General features: G+C 38.8%; 1 protein-coding gene across 3 annotated transcripts in view; it reads left to right on the top strand.

The window, feature by feature from the left end:
* The window catches only part of SYTL5 (synaptotagmin like 5), a 141,696-nt gene that overhangs the window by 79,723 nt on the left and 37,975 nt on the right, over positions 1 to 23,998 (top strand). For 2 of the 3 annotated variants that reach the window (XM_047716699.1, XM_047716701.1), the window contains exons 4-9: positions 3,478 to 3,593; positions 4,819 to 4,927; positions 7,911 to 8,045; positions 13,613 to 13,754; positions 16,860 to 16,992; positions 18,585 to 18,691. In XM_047716699.1, coding sequence (XP_047572655.1) covers positions 3,478 to 3,593; positions 4,819 to 4,927; positions 7,911 to 8,045; positions 13,613 to 13,754; positions 16,860 to 16,992; positions 18,585 to 18,691 — 742 coding nt within the window. The remainder of the gene's footprint in view (positions 1 to 3,477; positions 3,594 to 4,818; positions 4,928 to 7,910; positions 8,046 to 13,612; positions 13,755 to 16,859; positions 16,993 to 18,584; positions 18,692 to 23,998) is intronic. The other variant, XM_047716700.1, reaches the window with a different exon arrangement.

Here is a 23,998-nt window from a genome sequence, read left to right as displayed (position 1 = left end):
AAGGATTATAGTTACTGTTTTTACAAGGATAGCAAGAAGTAATGACTAACAATTCTGGGAAGATCTTATTTGTGTTCGGTGTTGGCAGCAGCTCTAGGCATATGTTGTAAAGACAATATGGAGGACCATTTCCTGGGACATGTAGACAGGTGGTGACCCACTTTTCACTGTCACATATGAAACTGCTGTTGGTGTGCTATCCAGCTCACCCCATATCCCAGAAAGATTAAAAAAACAAAACAAACAAAAACCACAAGTGCGATTTTGGTATGCCACTATTGGGTCGTTTTCAATCACTGATTTATATTATTTCCCTTGTTTTTTTCTTTGTGTGTAAACTCTGTCCTTTTGTGGAGGTTGGCAAATTTTTAAAAACTAAAATTTCAGAGAATAAATATTGTAGAGTTTGAAGGCCATGCAGTCTCTGCTAAAAATACTCAACCTTGCATTTATAGTGGAAAAGCAGCCAGAGATAATACATAAACAAATGAGCATGGCTATATTCCAATAAAACTTGACTTACAGATCCTGAATTTTGAATAGAATTCATATAATTTTCATATGTCATGAAATACTGTTCTTTTGATATTTTTTTCCCTAACCACTAAAAAAATATAAAAACCACTCCTAGCTCCCAGACCATACAAAACATGTAGTGGGAATGAATTTTGTCCACACACCATTGTCTGCCAACCTCTGCCCTATTGGTCTCCTGAATTCTCTGTATTTATTTTATCACAACCTGGGCACGTCATTTCCTGGGTTGACTATTAGAACAAATATGTTTCTACGTTTGAGTACTGTTTTCCTTTTTCTTGCCATCATACCAAATTTAGCAGTTTCAAACAGTGCCAGTAGATTATCGCCTAGTTCTGTAGCTCAGAAACCTGGGTTGGCTGGGTCTGTTTCTTTAGTCAAGGTTCACAAGGCTGAGATCAAGGTGTTGGCAGGCTGAGATCCTGCTGGAAGGCTTTACAGAGATTTGACTTCCAAGCTCTGTTTTTAGACAGAATCTGATTCCTGATGGCCATAGGAATGAGGCTCCTGTGTCCTTGTTTGTTTTTAGCTAAGAGTCAGCTTTAGCTCTAAAATCCTTTCTCTCTGGTCCTTACCATGTCAATATCTCAGAACCTTCTTAGTGTGTTGGATCTTTCTCATATTTGGAATCTGACTTCCTATTCCATAGCTTTGAAGTCTCACAGATCTGACTTCCTCCTGTTCATCCTGATTTTAAGGGCTTTAGGATTACGTTGGGTCCACCTAGATCATCTAGGACAATCTTTCTATTTTAAGGTCAGCTGATTTGTAAATTTAATTCTGCTAACAACATGTGATCAGCAGTACCAAGCATTTGGGGGAATAACGAAGGGACAGGAACCTTGAAGAGACATGTTTTAGAATTCAGAGTAGTATGATTACCACCTCTGTTTCCAACGTAAGTAATGATATATGTCTGTGGAGCACTAGAGATGTATCCAAAAATAATTTATCCTATCCAAGCATTTTGTGTTGGTAGATTAGATCCTCTCAGATTTGATATATTCCATAAATATACTGGAGGTAGTTTGTAGCTAATCCAGTAGCCCTTGCTTCTTAACAGATGATCTAGCTGCTTGGGAATAAATCTGAAATATACATGCTATGGTCTTTCCTTTCAATGAATAATTTGCTCCAAGGGTAACGTTTTCACTCTCCCCCCCCCAACTAGTGGAACTGTATTTCATATATAATTTAAATTTTTTTAGATTTTATTTATTTGACAGAGAGAGAGAGAGAGAGATCACAAGTAGGCAGAGAGGCAGGCAGAGAGAGCGGGGGAAGCAGGCTCCCCACTGAGCAGAGAGCCCAATGCGGGGCTCGATCCAGGGATCCTGTGATCATGACCTGAGCTGAAGGCAGAGGCTTAACCTACTGAGCTACCCAGGTGCCCCTCATATATAATTTAATTTTGTCTTTTATAATTGCTGGTAAGGAACATATTGACATATTTTCCTGGGGTGGTTTTTTAAAATTTAGGATCCAATTATTAATTTTTAAGTCCACTTAGTTACTGAATCATATGCATATGATTCTTAGGGCTAGAAACCTCTAGTTGAGTCTCAGCTGCTTTCTTCAGCCACCATGTCTGACCTGTCACCAATCTTTTTTTTTTTAAGATTTTTTATTTATTTGATGGAGAGAGAGAGAGAGAGATCCCAAGCAGGCAGAGAGGCAGGCAGAGAGAGAGGAGGAAGCAGGCTCCCTGCTGAGCAGAGAACCCGATGTGGGGTTCGATCCTGGGACCTGTGATCATGACCTGAGCTGAAGGCAGAGGCTTAACCCACTGAGCCACCCAGGCACCCCATGACTTGTCACCAATCTTGCTGATTCTCAGTGACCCAAGAATCTGTATCTTTCTTTGCACCCCTTGCCCCCATCCCTGATAGACATCTTCATCATTTCCTATTCTATCTGTTGCAATAACTTACTAATTGGCCTGTGTCTGGTTTCTCCTTTGTCCATATAATGACCCAGAGATGCATCCAGCCTGAGCTTTAGAAAAACTGAGAGTTCATTCCAACTCCTTAACATGACATTCAGAGATTTCCATTATATGACCCAATCCTACCTTTCAACCTCATTCCCATTATGGTCCTCGGGAGGAAGTGTTCAGATGGTGGCAGTTGAACACTGCTGTACCAACACTTCTACAAGCCATGTTCAGAGAATGGTAAATAGGCCCGTGCAACTGGGGTAAAGGGTTTGTGTAGTCATTGCAGGCAGGGCTTCTAAAAATGGACATGGTTGTTCAAAGATCCTTCCTTTCCACCTTCAACATTCAGTTGATTATGAAATCCAAGCAGGCCCTTCTACTTCTATATTTTTAATTGATCTCATTTCTGTAAGTCTTGCCATTGCCCCAGCATGGGTCTTATCTCTCTTCTAGACGACTGCCCTGGCCAAACCTGTCTCTTTGTTCCCTTTGCTCTTTACTCTAAGCCAGTCATCATATTACATCAAGGTATCGTTCTAAAGCAGAGTTCTAACTTTAGTCCCTTTGTAATTCAAAACCTTCATTCTTTCCCCATGGTTTCCACTGAAGAGTATTTGCCCACAAATATAGTGTTAACAATTTGAGCCCTAGACCAGGCTGCTTGGGATGGGATCCTGGCTCTATTACTTACTTACCAGCTATGTGATATGAGACATGTCATTTTATTGCTCTGAGTGTCAATTTCCTCATCTATAAAATGGGGATAATAATGTTTACATGGGGTTGTTATGTGGATAAAAACATATGAAGAGCTATTAGCAAGTAACTGGTATATAGTATATATTCAAGTAATAGTAGCCATTGTAATGACTGTGAAATACTCAAGACATTCAGATAGACTTTGTAAATTGACTGGCTAGTTTTTACTCAATTAGGGATTTTTGAGAGTTAATGATTTGGCTAAATAACTCAATTTTAGTGGTCTTCCCTTTTCCCTTGAGCAGACAGCTAAGGATTATAACTGGTGAATGGTTTTTTGAGGAAAAGGCAAAGCGGTTCAAGCAAGTCAACGTTCTGGGCACTGATGTAGTCCGACAGTCCATCTTAAGAAGAAGTCCAGGTAATTAAAGCAATTATTTGGTTTCGAAACTGTCTTACTCTTCATTTTGGTGGGCTCCATAATTTCCCTATATATGTTGCAAATGAACATAGTTGAATTTCCTAATCCCTTAGGTCATTTCAAAACTCAGTAGCATGAAATATAAATCTGCAATTCATACAAGGGAAGAGAAAGTCAGTAGAAAATAAAATCCACAGTGATTTTCCATATATCTGACACACTGTGATTTTCAAAGGAGGCATTTATCTTCATCATAGATAGTTCTTTCCCTGAATGCATTTCCAGTATTTTCCTAGACATTTAAGAAAGTAACATAAAACAGATGAACTAAATGATTCACATTATGAAAGCAATCCTTCATTTTTTCAACACAGTGTATTTCCATAAAATATCTTTTACATGTTCCTTTTACTAATCCAGTGGTTCTCAACCAAGAGATGGTACTGTGCACCGTGCCCTCCTCCCTCAAGCCAGGGGAGCATTTAGAAATGAAAGGGGGTGTTTCTGGTTGTTACAATGCCTGGGGTGGAATGAATACCCTTTAGTTCCTAGGGTGTCTCATCTTTCATATCCAGAGACAAATGCCCTTGTTTTTAAGTCCGGAAGGTAGAGCTGGGAGACTTGGGACTGATTTCACTGTCACTTTTAGGTGTGGCCCCAGCAAGGAAGGGCTTTCCCACATGGGTAAGATCAATTCTGATGCCACAGGAGGATAGGATGGAGTAGAGCTAGAGTGAAGCAGTTAGCTCTGGCTGCTTTCCCCACCCAAACCTCAGCCCCTTTCAGAATGTAGACTCCCTCAAGCCATGAGGTGTCGACAAGCAGCTCACCATCACAGGAAATCTGGTTTATGTGCTCAGAAATCAGGTATTGTTTCTATAATCCCGTCTCTAGGGATTTTGATTTCTCATGAACCCAGCCTCCTTTACCCTAAAAATATCTGTAGAGGGGGTGATACATCCTTCCTCCATCATAGTCATCCCTAGAAAGCTTACCTCAGCAAACCTCCCACAGATGAGTCCTGATCATCATCTTCATCTAACTCTAGAGCACTCAGCAGATTAGAAATAACTGCGTGACTAGGAGACAGGATGGCAATGTCATCGCCAATTATTATAGACTTCTTTGTCCCATGCTAACGTAGGAAAGTGAATGAAGAATAGAAAATTGCTCTCATTTCTGGCCATTTTGTATGGAAATTTGACTTCTGATTGTTTTTAATGAGGAACTGAAGAAACACAAAGTCAAGAGCAATCCCGCCAGGACCCAGAAAAGGCAGATGCTTCACCTTCTTCCGGGCAAAAGGCCAGTCGTGATGGACCCAGGAAAAAAGGGTAAGACACACCTTTTCCAAAGGAATAGTTGATCTTTATTCCAGAAACCTCTGAAATAAAGACTCCATGGTTTTTTCAAGTTGGATATCATTTCAGTGACACAGAGAAGGTCATCATACCCAACCAAGGCAATGTTTTCCTATCATTCCCCTCAGGAAATGCAGTCTTACTTACTTTTGGTCTTAGATAATTAAATTTCCCCTTGGACCTGAACCTGTAAAAGTTTTTATTTCATTTAACATATCTGGTCCTGCCCAGAATGGTCCTCATTACTTCGAGGTAGAAGCTTTCCTGTCAGGACCAGTCTTGTCTATAAAGACATGACAACTGGCTTGGTTGTAGTATGTCGCCACCCAACCCGCAACCTGAGTGCTAATACAGGAAATAACCAAATGAAAGACTGATTAATTGGGCTTAAAACATAGTGTCCCCTGTTTAAAATGTGGGATTCCTTAAGGAAGAAATCCCATTTGGCTACCTCATTAATTCAGAAAAGATATGTTTCAAGTACCAGAAATGAGAACGGGAGGCACATAGAGGAGAACAATTCAGAGAGGCACTAGGAAACCAGGGGTATAGGGGCTTCCTCAGGGGAGGAAAGAGACCCCCAAAAATGCAGGTGGAAAGGACCAAAAGGCCAACTTCTGCCTCCCAGCTCTGCATTTCGCTGGTCTTTTTTTCTCAGGCAACTGTTGGTCTGTTTTGTAGCTTAGGTAGTGAGGGTTCTAACACCTGCTGAGTCAGTGCATGATTCTCTCTAGGTAGCAGTGTTTTGTTCTCTCAGCGGGAAGCAGCATGAGTGATTACTAGTATCTGAGCCTTTCTCTGGCTCCAGACAAAGTCTGGTTTGGTTTGGTTTTTGTTCTTTGAATCACGAACTCTGAGTGGGAATGAAACCTAAATGTCCTGTAGCTCAGACACTCGTGACTAACCACATCTTGATTAATTAGCGGGGATGAATGTGAGAGAGAGCCTGGAGTGACCAACTGTACATCCCACCCCACGGATGGGTCCTTCCTCCCAGGTTGAATTCATTCATCGCCCTTCAGCGTTCCCACAAGGCCTTGTGCCTGCATATCCCTCCTTACCTGGTAGTCTGACACCACGCCCTCACTCCTCTTAGAAAAACTGAGAGTTCATTCCAACTCCTTAAAACATGACATTCAGAGATTTCCATTATATGACCCAATCCTACCTTTCAACCTCATTCCCATTACAGTCGTCCCAGGACGTACTTAACTGTGAGTTCCCTCAGCACTGGACCTGTGGCTTTTTTCTTTATTTTTTTCTTTTTCTTTCTTTTCATGCTACAATTTCTGGCATGGAAATTCCAGCCTGGCTCATCAAAAACAATCAACAGCTTGATTGAACAAGCCACGCAGAGCACACAAGTGCTTGCAGGAGCCGTAATTTGCAGATGCTAGCCCAGGCTTCGCTGCATAGGTCACAGAGTGATGAACTTGGAGCCGGAAGACAAGAAGTAATCCACCAGCACAATGAAGTGTAGGCGCTCTGAATTTAAAACAGTCACAGCACCGGACCGTGCCCTGGGGGGACTCAGAACTGAGATCTGATGGAACTGTCTTCAATAACTGTAACAGCTAGTTGTGTAGAAAAGGTTCACACCTGGAAAGTTAATCTGTATAGAGGAAGTTTGGGAAAGTGTAAGATGAAAATATGAGCTACCTGAAAGCCTTTCTAAATGGAAATGAGGTGTTACTTCCCTACAAGAGAGATCATAATGCAATAAATAATTAAGTAAATCTTAAGAAGCTTAGCTAATCAGTGGCGGGAGGTCACAGAGGCCATTGGGAATGACATCAACTTGTAAGTGTGACTAGATGAGGACCTGGAAAGATGGGCAGGGATCCAGGATAGCCAAACGTGGGGAAGAGTGATTCCACTTGGAACAAACAGCTTAAGTAGAAGAATGGATGTGGGGTCACGTGTAAGGGGGCTCAGAGCAGCCCAGACTGATAGTATATTAAGTGTCATTTTCACCAAAATATGTAATTTTCCCATTAGATTGAAGCTTCTGACACTTTGACAAGACACTCTTGATATATCTTTGAAACAGAGGCATCTTGGCAGCTTTTCTTAAGATTGTCCCCCTACCTTTAGAGTACACCTGGAAAACTAGAATATAAGTTTTCTAATGCCGTCACAACAAGAAGATAGCTTTGGTTCTTTATTAAAGTATATTTGAAAACCCCTAGGTTTTGGGCATTCGGTAACTTGGATCATGACTCAAATCTCAGTTCCTGAAAAGCTATTTTTCCTCAAGTTCTAAATAATTTAGTAAGATGGCAACAGAGTCAGATCTCATCGTACATGAGACACTCCATTGTTCAAACTTCACTCCCACGGGGAGAAATGTCACGAAAGACAGAAAGATGGTTTCCACCACCTGGGTTTAGTCATTCATTTCGCAAGAATTGATTGGGTTCTCCTGGGTGCCAGGCATCACTCTCAGCTCAGGGAGCTGTCAGAAAACCAGCAGGACAGAGCTGCTATTCTCACGGAGCTGTAAGCTAATCTGTGGCCACCTCAGTTTGTCTCAGAGAATCATTTTAGCTCCCCTCTCTGAGCAAGGGAGTCCAGGCTCCCTGTCCTTAGCATCCCTGAACATAGGCTCAACCCAGGCCATGTTTCTCCATTCTCAGGTGACAGTGGGGAGTTCGAAAGCTGATGGTCTTTTTCCTTGCAGGGATGGAGGCCTGGTCTACCAGCAAGTGGTAAGGCCTTGGGACAATGTGATAACTTCCTCTATACTCACCCTTGACAGTGTACTTGCAGAGGCACTGGGGACACCCCAGGAGCTCTCAGGCCAAAGGCCGTTTTATTGAAGAATTATTTACTGTTGAAAATATTAGAAATGGTATTTTGTTTTTTTTTTTAAGAAATGGTATTCTTGAAAGGATATCTTAAAATGCCTTTTCTCTTATGTTAATTTTTAAGTATAGACCTATTTATGTAATTTTAGATTTCTTCTGAGCAAGTTCAGATCAGCAACCAGGGGAGAGATCATGACTCCAAAAACGGAAAGTGGGCGGAGCTACAGCTTGGACCTAGACAGCCAGAACTTTCGGAGTTTAAAGTCAGTCCCTGGTTCAGACAGGTAAGGCACATACAGATTAGGCAGTGGTAGAGCCTGAGAAGAAAATTAATGTATTTCCATTCAAATGGTGCTTCTAGGTACCTATAAAGTATTACATCTTGGAGGACTCCCAACATAATATGAAAAGACAGGAGGATATTTTTTTAATTGAAATGGAAAGCACTTACCCTTCTGGAATTACAGCTCTCAAAATCTTTTGTGTTACCTGTAAGGATGAGACTTGATGTTCTGGTGCTTAAGGCTGCAGTTCGAATGGAGATATACAGGAAAAATAAATTCTGCTCCTTGAGTTCGTGATCTTTCTGTTTAAGTTTCTGAAAAAGAAACCTCTGAGGGATATATATATTCCTTGCAGCTTTTAAAAAATTGATAATAATTTCATCAGTTGAACTGCTCCAGAGAATTTCCATAAATTCCACTTCTTTCTATTTCCACCTCTTCTAACTCATTAACAATGGGGTCAGTGGAGAATTTCCTATACACAGAGTTTTCACCTTGTCAAGAAAAGGAAAATGAAAGGGTAGCCAAGAGCATAGTCATCTCATATCCGGCTGGATTTTCTTTATCCTCTCAGGGCATAAGCAAAGGCTTATTTTCGTGATGAATACATTATCAGAAGCCATGAGGAGAAAAAAACATCTATCCTCATGTTTCACTGGTTTGTCCAAATGTTAACTACCTTTTTTTTTTTCTTGGAGCTGCAGTAATTCTGCAAAGCCAGGGAGTGAAGCCTTCTTGGGTTACACAAGCAGAATTGAATTCTCCCTTTTAATTCATTTTGGAATATGGAACACCAAATCCCCATAGAGAGGACCCTCTTTTTACTATTCATTTTCACCCCCCATGGTTACTTTCCATACCTGCTGCTTTTTTCTATATAGCATTGTTTCAAAGTAGTGCCCTTTATGTAAAACCACTCAGAAAAAAAAAAAAAAAGTAGGAGATAAATCCTTTATCATCCACTATCAGAAGATCATCATGATATTCAGTATTTTTTAAATTTTCAAGAATATAGATATACTTCTTCGATGATAAGAAAAAAAAGAAATTCAAACCCTGGTTGCTTTTGTCTTTGAAATAGTTTCCTTTGACTGACCTTAGGGTAGCCTCATGCCAATTTCCACAGAATCTTTCTATAAAATTCTCATTTTTCGTTTGTGGTTGTTGTTGAACTCCTGAGTCTCAGACACGCTCCAAATTATTTAGAGATGATAAGCAACTAGGTTAGTGTTGCTATTTTTGCCCAGCCTCTTGGGGACTCCATGGATGAGCCATTGACTGTATTCCCTATGCTGCACGTTCTATTCCTGTGACTTCTTCACTCTATGCCTGGAAGACTTTATTTCCCACTCCACTCATTTTGCCCATCCCCCTCCCCTCCAACCACCAGTTTGTTTTCTGTATTTATAGGTCTAATTCTACTTTTTGTTTGTTTATTCTTTTGTTTTTTTAGATTCCACATATGACTGAAATCATACAGTATTTTTCTTTTTCTGACTGACTTATTTCACTGAACATTCTACCATCTAGGTCCATCTCTGTTGTCACAAATGACAAGATTGCATTCTTTCTTATGGCTGAGTAATATTCCATTGTATACATACCATATCTTCTTTATCCATTCATCTATCTGTGGTCACTTGGGTTGCTTCCATATCTTGGCTATTGTAAATAATGCTGCTCTAGACATAGGGATGCATGTATTCCTTTGAATTAGTGTTTTTGTAGTCTTTGGGCAAATACCCAGTAGTGGAATTACAGGATCATATGATATTTCAATTTTTAATTTTTTTTTTAAGATTTTATTTATTTATTTGACAGAGAGAGATCACAAGTAGACGGAGAGGCAGGCAGAGAGAGAGAGAGAGGGAAGCAGGCTTCTTGCTGAGCAGAGAGCCCGATGTGGGACTCGATCCCAGGACCCTGAGATCATGACCTGAGCCGAAGGCAGCGGCTTAACCCACTGAGCCACCCAGGCGCCCCTCAATTTTTAATTTTTTGAGGGACCTCCAGATTGTTTTCCACAGCAGCTGCACCAATTTACGTTTCACCAATAGTGCACCAGGGTTCCCTATTCTCTACCTCCTCACCAACTCCTGTTATTTCTTGTCTTTTTGATTCTAGCAGTTCTGACAGGTGTGAGATGAGATCTCATTGTGGTTTTGACTTGCATTTTCCTGATGTTGTGTGATGGTGAGCATCTTCTCATGTGTCTGTTGGCCATCTGGATGGCCTTCTTTGGGAAGATGTCTATTCAGATCCTCTGCCCAAAAAAATCTCTCTTTCTTAATTGAACTTTAAACTTCTTGAATTTAAACTTTATCTTCTTCCTATTTAAGTGGCAAAGATTTATGTATTCCATGTCATATATTTTTTTAAGATTTTATTTATTTATTTAACAGAGATCACAAGTAGGCAGAGAGGCAGGCAGAGAGAGAGGGGGAAGCAGGCTCCCCGCAGAGCAGAGAGCCTGATGCGGGGCTCAATCCCAGGACCCTGGGATCATGACCTGAGCTGAAGGCAGAGGCTTAACCCACTGAGCCACCCAGGCGCCCCTCCATGTCATATTTTTATATAACATCTGAAAGAGTTGGCATCCAAATATTTATGAAATTCTGCCTCATTAGACGAAATCTTTTTTAGTCTAACAAACTGAGACAATCAGCTGAGAGGAAAATATTTTTGAGATGCTCACAGTAAATGTCAGGGACAAATGTGAAATTATATGTCATTTTTGAGATAATGATTCTGGCAACAATTTTCAGTAGCTGACTTATAAGAATTTTTTTCTTATTACAGGATAACCTTTTGAATGTCATCACCACAATTAATCAACATATGCTTGAGCTTCTACATAAGTAGGACTTTTAGTTCCAGCAAAGTTATTCCATGATGGGGACTTTTTCAAAACCACCTGGGTCAAGGAGAACCTTTAGGACAGGCACAAACAGATAAATCTACATGAATCCCTTTGGGTCGTAACTTCTTGGCTCATTTCTGCCAAATTCATGTGTATCCTTTTTTTTCCCCCAAGGAGATTTTACCTAAAAGAGTAGAGAAAGAGATTTTTGTGGTAACATTGTTCTGAGAGTAGAGAACCTACTGTCACAGCACAGCATTCCTGGATAGGTCTCTACAACCTTTCTAAGTAGGACTTCTGAAACGAGCAAAATCACTTGGATGGTGAACTATTTTCAAGTGTGGAAGTGTAGCCCCTGAGGGAGAAATTTACCAAGGAACTTATGATTTCAAATTATAGCAGTTTATTTAATCACAAAACTTTATATTCTCTTTCATCAGAATCAAGACATAGTCTTGACCCCTCCTGAGCAATCTGTAATTAATTCAGAGTGCCATCTCTAGATGAAGCCAGAGACTGTTTCTATGTGGTATCAGAAGAATGCTACCCGGGGTGCCTGGGTAGGTCAGTCAGTTAAGCATCTGCCCTCGGCTCAGGTCATGATCCCAGAGTCCCGGGATTGAGTCCCACATTAGGCTCCCTGTTCAGCAGGGAGTCTGCTTCTCCCTCTAACCCTCCCCCATCCCATGCTTTCTCTCTCTCACTCTCTCTCTCAAATAAATTAAAAAAAAAAAGAAGAATGTTACCCAGAGAAATTTTTTAGTTCTCTTAATCAGATTCCAAGAAACTACCTCCCAGCTCTCTGATCCTAGGGTTATTTTCTGCATGATATAGCTGTGTCTGTCAATGTAGAAGCTGCTTCATGCATCAGTTTGATTTGGGGGAAATAATGAGTAAGCAGAGTACAACTGGGATGAGCACAGGCTTTGGGGAGACAGGCAGGTCTCAGTTCTTATCCTGACTTTCCTATGTACTACCTGGGTGAGAGTGTGCTAAACGTAGTGGTGGTGTGTGTTGTGTGTGTACACAGACACATGTGTGCCTATCTGGAATAATTGTTTAACCTCTCCAAGACCTCGTTTTCTCATCTTTAAAAGAAGACTATTGGGGCGCCTGGGTGGCTCAGTGGGTTAAAGCCTCTGCCTTCGGCTCAGGTCATGATCCCAGGTCCTGGGGTCGAGCCCCGCGTCAGGCTCTCTGCTCAGTGGGGAGCCTGCTTCCTACTCTCTCTCTCTCTCTCTCTCTGCCTGCCTCTCTGCCTACTTGTGATCTCCGTCTGTCAAATAAATAAATAAATAAAATTTTAAAAAGAAGACTATTGGTATCTTTTTTTTTTTTTTTTTCTAAACAGGGATGTTGGGGAATGGAGAGTGTCAAACACCTAGAAAATACTCAGTAAATGTAGCTTCTATTTACATAGTGATGGAGGGTGGTGGTAGATAGTTGTATCAGGCAGGGCATATTTGATTTGATTTTAGTGGCTTCTCTGGTGCAGTCTTTAAAAACTTATGAGCTGTAGATGATAGCTGCAGCGATCAATGCCCGTTCTTTCTCCTGCCAGATTTGTCTTCTAGTAATGTCACATGAACAGTCAGACATTCTTAAAAAAAAACAAAAAACAAAAACAAAAGCAAAAAAACATTTCTCTCTTCTTTAGCATATCTTTTCAGTAAGTTCTAATCACTGTTAACTATCACTGTGAGGCTTTAAACAGTAAAATGTTTATTGTTATAGATGCATTTATAACTTATTAAGTAGTGAATAAAAGAGGAAATTCGCAAAGGCTTCTATTTTACCACTTGGTGTATTTTGTGCTCACTGAAGATAAATAATGAAATAGAACAGACACTTCTCTTAAACTCTAATTTGTCAAAACTTACACTTAGTTATGAAATTCCCATGTAATGAGAAAATTGTGTTCACTTCAAGGGCAGGAACTATTTTTTTTATTAATCATTATTGAATGGAATTGAATCAGTTTTAGCAAACAAAGTGAGTCAAACCCATTTACCAAATGTCATTATTTTTATACCACGTTTATTAGATCTGTACCGTGAGTCAGACACTGAAATAACACAGAGAAATACAACATAATTTCCACTTTTTGATTAAATATGTACTGAGTGCCTCCTTTGCACCAAGGTGTTATGAAGGTGGTGGAGATACCATGGTAAATATGAACTCTGTCCCCAGGGAGTTTAGGTTGAAAGAAGAACCAAGGCACACATATGTGTATCTCTTGGGGAGCCAAATAAGACATTCCGTAGTCAAGGACTACACAGTTGGGTCAAGACTGTAAGTCAACAAGAACTGAGCAGAGCAGAGCTTGACAAGGCTTGTAAATGTCAGGAAAACCCTGATGGGGAGGCTGGACTTCAGCCTGGCCTTCAAGGATGGAGAAGATTTGCATAAACAGGGAGTGGCAAATAGAACATATCAGGTGGAGAGAGTGTCAGCAAAAGCTTTAGAGGTAGAAGCAGAAGCAGGAGCCATGAGTGTGGTGGGTTGAGAGGACAGCGAGGAGGCTGTCTGGGAGCTGGGAGAATGCTGGTGAACAGTGGGAAATAAAGCTGGAATGGAAGGACGAAGCTCACTTACAAAAACCCTGGAGTGAGACAGACGGGCTTGAATCTAGCGAGTCTTTGAGGAAGAAAGGGAAATGGTAGCTGCTGACCATGTTAAATCCAGAATATTCTTTCTCTTTTAGGGGAAGCACGGGTTCATCCGATCTTAATGACCAGGAAGCTGGCCCCTCAACCCCGAAAAGCAGCCGGAGCAGTGGTGTGACCTCCATCACTCAGAGGTCACCAGCCCCAAGCACACACAGTGTGGCCTCAGTCAGCATTAGAGTAAGTACCAAATGCAAAAGGACCCCCAGCTTCTGAGACCTGACCATCATGGCCTGGTTGGGTTTGGGTTCTCTGTATCTCGAAGCATGCTGTTTATGCTGCTTAATTGTAGAAACTTCTTTATCAAGACTGAGCCTCCTACATCCTTTTCTCCTGGTGGGAAGCCAGAAGTGAGAAGCAAAGGGAAGGAGCAGGCTCAAAGGTGGCGGTTATATGGTCTAAACAAAACCTGAATAATGTTTAGAAGTCTCCCCTTTAATCCTCCATGTCAAGATACTCGTAAGTCGCCTGCACGAAACATTTTCCGCACTGATTTAAATCAGGAAAAGTAGACTCTTGAAAATTTTTAATAGTTTTCTTTTCTAGAACACTGCTAAAATTCGGGACCAACACATAATGAAGACATAAATCACATTATGCATAAAATATGTATGGAACGTGGAAGTTGTTCTTTTGAATGACTGAGCATCTAGATTATTTTTTTTTTTTTATTAAGCAGCAAACTCCATAAATGTAGCTGGCATGTATATTTAAGAAATCTTGGTCCTAGTCAGGCAAAGGTGGTGGGAAGTGAAAGAATCAGCCATGCAGGAGTCTGTAGCAAGGTGTCCCTTCGGGCAGGAGCAGCACTGATATTCAGGAGGTACACATATGGGGAAGGCTGTTCCGGTTACTTATGGCCAGCCTCCATCTTGAATGGTCGATGCACTTGTTCACCCAGCAGCTAAAATATTTTTAATCTCCTGGAGAAGCAGCCAGTGCTAAGACTCTGAAGTGGGAACATGCCTGGTATGTTCAAGGAAGAACAAGAAGGCCAACGTAGCTGTTGCAAGTGAATAAAGGGAGGGATCCTAGGAAATTAGCTCACGGATGTAACATGGCCAGACTGTTGTAGGCAATTTGACATTTAGTTGGGATAAGATGAGGCCAGCTGGAGGGTTTGAGCAGATGTGGCTTTTCTTTTTTGTAATTTTTTTTTGGTTTTCCTGTCTGGATTAATTTTTTTTTAACTCCAGTATAGTTAACATGCGATGTTATAGTAGTTTCATGTGTATGATATAGTGACTCAACAATTCCATACATCACCCAGTGCTCATCATTATAAGTGCCCTCCTTAATTCAAAATATATAAAGAACTCATACAACTCAACACCCCAAAAACAAAAAATTCAATTAAAAAACGGGCAGAGGATGTGGCTTCTCTTTACATGGGATCTGGGGGCTGTGCTGAGAAGCATTTGTGGGGGAACAAATGGAGAAGCCAGGAGGCCAGTTAGGATCCCATTGTGTCACTGCAGGTGAGAATCTAGACTTCGGAACGAGGAGATCGAAGGGGAGGTTGTGAATCCCGAGCCCTGTTGGTGGGAACGCAGACTTGTATAACCATTGTGGAAAACATTATGGAGGTTTCTTAAAAAAAAAAAAAATTGAAAGTAGAATTACCATAGGATCCAGTAATTCCACTACTGGCTATTTACCCAAAGAAAACCAAAGCACTAATTCAAGAAGATATCTGCAGCCCTGTGTATATTGTATCATTATTTACAATAACGAGGATATGGAAGTGACCCCAGTGTCCCCTGATAGATGAATGGATAAAGAAGATGTGGTGTAGATACACACACACACACACACACACACACACTCAGTGAAATATTTCTCAGCCATAAAAAAGAATGAGAACATAGCATTTGTGACAACACAGATGGACTTCCAGGATATTATGCTAAGGGAAGTAAATCAGAGAAAGACAAATACCATTTAACTAATATATAGACTCTGAAAATCAGACTAAATGAACCAATGGGACATAACCAGAGACAGACTCCTATATATTAGAGAATAGACTCGTGGTTGCCAGAGGAGAGGGAAATGAGGGGATTGGTGAAAGAGGTGAAGGGGATTAAGAAGTACAAACTTTTATGGAATTTTATAAATTCCATAAATTATTCCATAAATGAAATTTATAAAATTTATAAAATTTTATAAAGTAAATAATTCTCAGAGAGGAAAAGGAGAAGATAGGGAATAGAGTCAATAATACTGTAAAAGCATTGTATGGTGACAAATGGTGACTACACTTACTGTGGTGAGTGCTGCAAAACGTATACAATTGTTGAATCACTGTGTTATCTACCTGACACTACCATTATATGTGAACAGTGCTTCAATAACAATAGTAGCTAAATACTGAATATAAAAGCTATTTATCTAAAATATCGACTCTTCCTAGAATGTGACTTCAGAAAAATAATCATGAACTTAAAAAAAAAAAAAAAGCAGAGGCTAGGAACTGTCAGATTCTGTAATATTTTTAAGGAAATGCCAAAAGGCATTCAGACAGACTGAAGAATAATAGAACATTTCTTTCAATATTTAAAGTCTGAATTGTACTTGCTGATAAGGTAAAAAGCATATTTAAAATTTCATAAATTTTTATATGAAGCTTGGTGAGTGGTACTGTTCAATAGCCAGAAAACTGTGTGGATATTTGATGATTACCCTTACTTCTTGGCAACCTAACAAGGAATGATATTCAGAATATTTAGTAACTGATGTGGCACTGAGCAATCAGCACAGACTCGGGTCTGAGGCAGGGGCAGTATCCTGGGGACCCTTTTATGCCATGCGTTCACCTGGATTGTGGGTCATGGTCTTCCATTAAGTGGGGGTAGAGGAGGTAAGGGTTGGTTGAGGAAAGAGGGTGTTGAAAGTGGGGATAAACATAGGAACAAGAAGAATACTAAGCTTGAACATTACTCTGGGGATGTGAAGCTAGCCAGAGTCCCATATATGGGTCCTGTAAGATTGGAGGTACTTATATCATTTTTCTTGCTAACCCTATAGTAGAACACTCACAATTTTGAATGACTTCTGTGTTAATTAACAAGCCTCTTGGTATAGATTTTACAGCACAATTATTGATGGTAAGCTTCAGGGTTCTCTGGACTCATGATGAGGATCTCCCCAATATCCACCAGCCCTCCCTAAAGAGGAATACACCACCACTATGGTTATACTGAAGTATATTCATATGGGAAGCTTTTAAAGTAAATTACAGTCATCATAATGTTGGCTTTTTTTTTTTCATTTTTACTTTGTGAGAAGCGACATGGTTTTGAAAGTTCCATGAATTTGGTTGCCATCGAAAGCACGTATGAGGACCTCACAAAGAGTCATCGCAGAAATGTTTCTGGTACACCTTCCATAGCGGTGTCTGAGATCTCCCTCTCCTCAGGTGGGTATTTACAGCATGATTACTCTTCTTTTTAAAAAGAAATGACTAAATCATTTGAAATTAACTGCCTTGTGTGACATTCCGTGGACGTTCCATGCTTTAGAAAATCACCATCTGTTCCTTGACTCATCATGGTGGTCCCATTCCATAAGAAAAGCTTAAATCTAGACCCAGGTGATGCCCTGAGCCTCTTGCATTCATGCAAAATTCCATTGATTAAGTGTGCACGCTTGTCAGGCATCACTGCCAAGTTTCAGAGCTGTACCAAATGTCAGTACAGGAATGTAGGACATAGAATTGGTTCGTTTGATGGAAAGATAAAGGTGCTTTCCCGGAATTCAAGGAAATGATCATTCATTTGACATGGTAGACATAAATGCCTTATGTCTAGACAGATGAATTATCCTGTGGTTTAAATAAAGAGTTATTTGCAAGCAGCAGTAAGGTATCAATAACAATGTTGTTCATTTGTATGGTACATTCCAGTACAATATATCCTTCCACTTCTTCATCACAGCAACCCTGGGAAGCAGGTATTAATTGTGTTGTAATTTTATTACCTATAAATAAGAAAATTCTTTAGAGAAATATGCTGTAGTTATGAAGCTTATGTCCCTTGTGTAGAATTAAAAGCTTGACAAAATCCTCAACAGGAGAAAGTTAACTGTTATACCTAATGATGATATTTACATAAAGCCTGAGGCTGGATTCTGTGTGCCGAGTTGGGGAGCCTTTCCTTGTCGGGAGGCTCCCAAAGCGCTTTCTAAATATATGTAGCTATTGTTGCATTTTGATCGGGACGATAAGATTAGTTCTCCCATTAGGAGAAAAATTTTAAACGAGCATAGAAGCCAACCTCATAGATCATTTTGCTCCTACTTCTGGTCAACAGCTCCTGTTTATGGAGTACATACTCTGTGTCGGGCACTGTCCTAAGTCCTTCTGCATTATTTAATTTACTATTTCAAACTCAAGCATGTGATTGCTCTCATTAGTCTTTCTCATTATGAGCAACTCTATCTATTTTAGCAGGACTTTGATATAGAACTGTTCTGTGTAAGTAAACCGTGCCTTAGTAAGTTGCCCACAGCATTACTGACTTGTGCATCATTTTTTAAATTATATTTTTAAAAGCAAAGTATTCACCTTGCACCAGTTAGAATGGCCAAAATTAACAGGACTGGAAATAACAAGTGTCAGATAGGAGGTGGAGAAAGGGGAACCCTCTTGGTGGGAATGCAAGTTGGTGCAGCCACTTTGGAAAACAGTGTGGAGATTCCTCAAAAAATTAGTAATAGAACTACCCTATGACCCAGCAATTGCACTACTGGGTATTTACCCCAAAGATACAGATGTAGTGAAAATAAGGGCCATCTGTATCCCAGTGTTCAAATACTTTAAAAAAAAAAAAAAAAACAAAGTACATTAGTGTAAACAGCATGAGTTACTGACGCTGACTGTTGCTTTCATGACACTCTATGCCCTGTACCTAGAAGGAATGGGAAAAAAGATAAAACATTTGCAATGAGAAGGGAAATCTTCTAACAAAATTAGCTGGATTCCTATCTCTCCTTCTCTCTTCCTTCCTCCAGACCGGAGTCGATCTGAGTTAGATCTGAGTGGGTCATTTCCAGAAGACTTAGAGAACACTGTAAACATAAGAAGCAAGTCCGTCCCTGGGGCTTTAGACAAAGACTTGGTAAGTTGGATGTGGAAGAAAGTCATGATCATGAGGAAAGGACAGTCTTGATCCAAACCTTTCCAATTTTAGGGAAGAATAAAGTGAAGATATATGATAATCTGTTCCTATTAGTATTCACATTCAATACATTAAAAACAGCTAAAGAATGATTTAGAAAAATTAACTGGTAATCAAGTTAATGAGTGAAGGTTTTCAATAAAGAAAAAAAAAATACCTTTTGGGAATTTCAGTTCCTGGATTAACATCATTTCATCTAAACCTGGAAAGTAAAGGATCCCAACATTTCCTAAACCAAATTTTACTTGACTCAGCTGACTATATAGCTTGTATGAACATTTCTATATCTGAAGTTACCCCTAATAAACTACCCCCTTAACTGAAACTAAATTATGTGAAAATTAATGTTTATGTGAACTCATTTATGAAATGTGAAGGTTAAGTTAGATTATTCTTAAGGTTCCTTCCAGTTCTAATATCTTGATTGTGATTTCTCTAATTGCTATAATGCAATTAGAATTCCTTGGAAGAAAGATATAGCACAAATGGTAAATGACATTAATGTAATTTTCTGGAGCAAGACAGGAAACTTAGCTTTAAAATTCAGTGTTATTTACTAGAGTTAAGAAACCTGGAAAGTATTTTCTTAAATCCACCATAGAAAGCAGATGGGGAGGCTATAAGATCAAATGGCTTCAAAGCTTACTTCTGTTCAACCTTTAAAGAACAGCTAATTCCAATATTATTAAACTGTTTCTGGTCCTAGAGAACTCAATAACTGGCATTAAAAATGCATTAAAGGGAATCAACAGCAAGTTAGAATATACGGAAGAGCAAATCAACAATCTGGAAGACAGGGTAATGTAAAACAACTAAGCTGAACAGCAAAAAGAAAAAAGATTAATACAAAATGAGAATAAAATAGCTTATGAGAAGTCAACACTATCATTAAGCATAATAACATTTACATTATAGGGATCCCAAAAGAAACAGAGAAAAGGGGGCAGGAAACTTTTTAAAAGAAATAATAGCTGAAAGCTTTCCCAATCTAGTCAAGGAAACATACATTCAAATCCAAAAGGCACAGAAATTCTCCAATAAAATTAACCCAAGGAGGTCCATATCAAGACACATAATAATTAAAATGGCAAAGAGTAGTGATAGAGAATTTTAAAAGCAGAGAGAGAAAATAGTTAAATACAAGGGAAACACCATGAGGCTATAACCTGAGTTTTTATCAGAAACTTTACAAGTCAGAAAGGAGTGGCATGATATATTCAAAGTGCTGAAAGGAAAAAAAAAAAAAAACCTACAACGAAGAATACCCAGCAATCCTTTTCAGAATTGAAAAAGAGATAGAATTTCCTAGATAAGCAAAGGACTTCAACACCAACACTACATCAGGAAGAAACAGAAGATTTGAATAGACCATTTAGTAATGATGAAATTGAATCAGTAATAGAAAAACTCTGAACAAACAAAAGTCCAGGACCAGATAGCTTCACGGGTGAATTCTACCAAATATTTAAAGAAGAATCAATTCCTATTCCCAAAAAATAGAAGAGGAGGAAAACTTTCAGATTCATTTGTAAGGCCAGGATTATGCTGATACCAAAACCAGATAAAGACATGATGAAGAAAAAAAATTGTAGGCCAATATGTCTGATGAACACAGATGCAGAAATCCTCAATAAAATATTGTTAAACTGAATCCAACAGTACATTCAAGGAATCATCCACCACAGTATTAAGGAGGGCATGTATTGCCTGGAACACTGGGTATTATGCAAAAACAATGAATCTTGGAACACTGAAAAAATAGAATTAAATTTAAAAAATCATCCACCACGATTGATTGGGATTTATTCCAGGGATGCAAGGGTGCTTCAGTATTCACAAATCAATTAACATGACACATCACATTTACAAGAGAAAGGAAAAATTATGATCATTTCAGTAGATGCAGAAAAAGCATTTGACAAAGTACAATATCCATTCATAATAAAAATTCTGAACTAATGGGGGTTAGAGGGAACATATCTCAACATAAAGGCCATATGTGAAAAAACTTAGAGCTAACATCAGCTTCAGAACTTTTCATCTAAGATCCGGAAAAAGACAAAGATGTCCACTCTCACCACTTTTACTCAACATAGTACTGGAAGCCCTGGCCACAGCAATCAGACGAGAAAAAGAAATACAAGGTATCTAAATTGGTAAGGAAGAAGTAAGACTTTCACTCTTTGCAAATGAGATGATACTGTATAAAGAAAACCCTAAAGACTCCACAAAAAAACTACTAGAACTGATGAATGAATTCAGTAAAGTCACAGGATATAAAATTAATACACAGAAGTTTGTTGCATTTCTGTACACTAATAATGAAGTAGCAAAAAGAGGAAAAAATGATCCCATCTGTAGTTGCACCAAAAAGAATAAAATACATAGAAATAAACTTAACCAAGGAGGTGAAAGACCTATACTCTGAAAACTTACATAAACAGTGATGAAAGAACCTGAAGAGGACATAAGCTAATGGAAAGACATTCCATGCTCATGAATTGGAAGAAAAAACATTGTTAAATATCCATACTACCCAAAGCAATCTACAGATTTAATGCAATCCCTATCGAAATGCCAACAACTTTTTTCACAGAACTAGGACAAATAATCATAAAATTTGTATGGGACCGCCAAAAGACCCCAAATAGCCAAATCAACCTTGGAGAAGAACAAAGCTGGTGATGTCACAATCCCAGATTTCAAACTATACTACAAATTGTAATAATCAAAACAATATGGTACTGGCACAAAAATACAGAGATCAAGGGAACAGAATAGAGAACCTGGAAATAAACCCACACTTAAATGGTCTATTAATCTATTGCAAAGGAGGCAAGAATATGCAGGGGGAAAAGACAGTCTTTCCAACAAATGAGGCTGGGAAAACTGGATAATAACATGCAAAAGAATGAAACTGGGTTATTTCCTTACACCTTACACAACAATAGACTCAAAACGGATGAAAGGCCTAAATGTGAGACCTGAAACCATAAAAATTCTAGCAAAAAACATAGTAATTTTTTACATCAGGTATAGAAACATTTTTCTAAATGTGTCTCCTCAGGCGAGGTAAACAAAAGCAAAATTAAACAATTGGGACGATACCAAAACAACAAGCTTTTGTCCCACAAAGAGAACCATCAATGAAAAAAAAAAAAAGGCAACCTACTGAATGAGAGAAGATATTTGCAAATGATTTATCCATTAAGGGGTTAATATCCAAAATGTGTAAAGAAGTCATACGACTTAACACTGGGGAAAAAAAAACAATCCAATTAAACAGTGAGCAGAGGACTTTCATAAACATTTTTTTCTGAAGAAGACGTACAGATTGCCAACAGGCACTTGAAAGGATGCTCAATATCACTAAGCATCAGAGAAATGCAAATTAAAACCACAATGAGCTATCTCTATCTGTCAGAATGGCTAGAGTCAAAAAGACAATAAATAACAAGTGTTGGTAGAGATGTGGAGAAAAAGGAACCCTCATACACTGTTGGTGGGAATGCAAATTGATGAAGGCTCTGTGGAAAACAGTATGACAAGTCTCAAAAAATGAAAAATGGAATTATCATATAGTCCAGTAATTCCACTACTGGGTATTTAACCAAATAAAACAAGAACATTCATTTCAAAAGATACATGCATCCCTATATTTATCACTGTATTATTTGCAAGAGCCAAGATATGGAAGCAGTCTAAGTGTGCATCCATAGATAAGTAGATAAAGAAGATGTACCTATATACAATGGAACAGTACTCAGCCTTCAAAAAGAATGAAATCTTGCCATTTGCAACAGCATGGATGGACCTAGAGGGTATACAGCTACATAAAATAAGTCTGAGAAAGGCAAATACCATATGATTTCACATGTATGTGAAATCAAAAAAGAAATGAATAATCAAACCAAAAGCATAATTAGACCTATAAATGCAAAGAACAAACTGGTTATTGCCAGAGTAGACCGGAGTTGGAGGTGATGGATGAAATAAAGGGGATAAGAGTATGCTTAACTTGCTGAGTGCTGAGAAATACTTGGAATTGTTGAATCATTATATCATACACCTTGAACTAATATAACATTGCATGTTAATTATACTTAAGTAAAAAAGATACTGAATTAAACGGGAGCCTGGGGGCTCAGTCGGTTAAGCATCTGACTCTTGATTTTGGCTCAGGTTGTGATCTCAGGGTCATGAAATTGAGCCCCGCATCAAGCTCCATGCTGACGAAGGAGTCTGCTTGAGATTCTCTCTCTCTCTCTCCCTGTTTCCCTCCCCTCCACCACCACTTGCATGTGTGCACACGTTTTCTCTCTCTCTCTCTCTCTCAAATCTAAAAACAAAGATATTGAATTAGTAATTTAAAATCTTCCCCTAAAGAAATGCTGAGTAATAAATTGCTTCATTGATGAAGTCTATCACATATTTGAAAAGGAAATAATATCAATTCTTCATAAACTTGCTCAGAAAATTACTTCCCAATTCATTTTGTGAAGTCAGTATTACCCTGACACCAAAGCTAGAGAAAGACATTACAAGGAAGGAAAACTACAGAATAATATCCATTATGAATACAGATGGGAAAACCATTTATAAAGTATTAGAAAACTAAGTCTGGTAATGAAAAAGGATTGCACGCCATAACCAAGTGGGATTTATTCTATGGATGCAATATTAATTCAGCATTTAGAAATAAATTACTGTAATAAAACACATCAGTATAATAAAAGACAGGAACCACATCAACTCAGTAGATACAGAAAAAGCATCTGACAAAATTCAACATCCATTTATAATAAAACTCTCGAAAAAATAGTAGTGAACTTTCTCAGTGTAATAAAGGGCCTCTACAAAATTCCTACAGCTAACATCATACATGATGGCAAAAAAAAAAAATGCTTTTCCCCCTAAGTGCAAGAACAAGGCACAAAGATTTTCACCTTCATCATTTCTGTTCAACATCTTATAGGAGATTCTAGCCAATGCAGTTAGGAAGGGGAAAAAGAAAAGAAAGGAAAAATAAAAAGGAGGAAACAGGACAAAGGAAAGAAAGGCATCTCATTAGAAAGAAAGAAGTAATAACTGCTTTATATGCAGTTGACATGATTCTATATGTGGAAAATCCTAAAGAATCTAGAAAAATATTACTAGAACTAATGAACAAGTTCACCAAGGTTGTAAGATATAAGATCAAGATACAAAAATCAATTGTATTTCTATATATCAGCAATGAACAATCTG

Source organism: Lutra lutra, chromosome X (genome assembly GCF_902655055.1).
Source record: "Lutra lutra chromosome X, mLutLut1.2, whole genome shotgun sequence".
Classification (NCBI taxonomy): Eukaryota; Metazoa; Chordata; class Mammalia; order Carnivora; family Mustelidae; genus Lutra; species Lutra lutra.
Note: the sequence above shows the minus strand (reverse complement) of the source record. Positions and strands in the feature narration are given on the sequence as shown.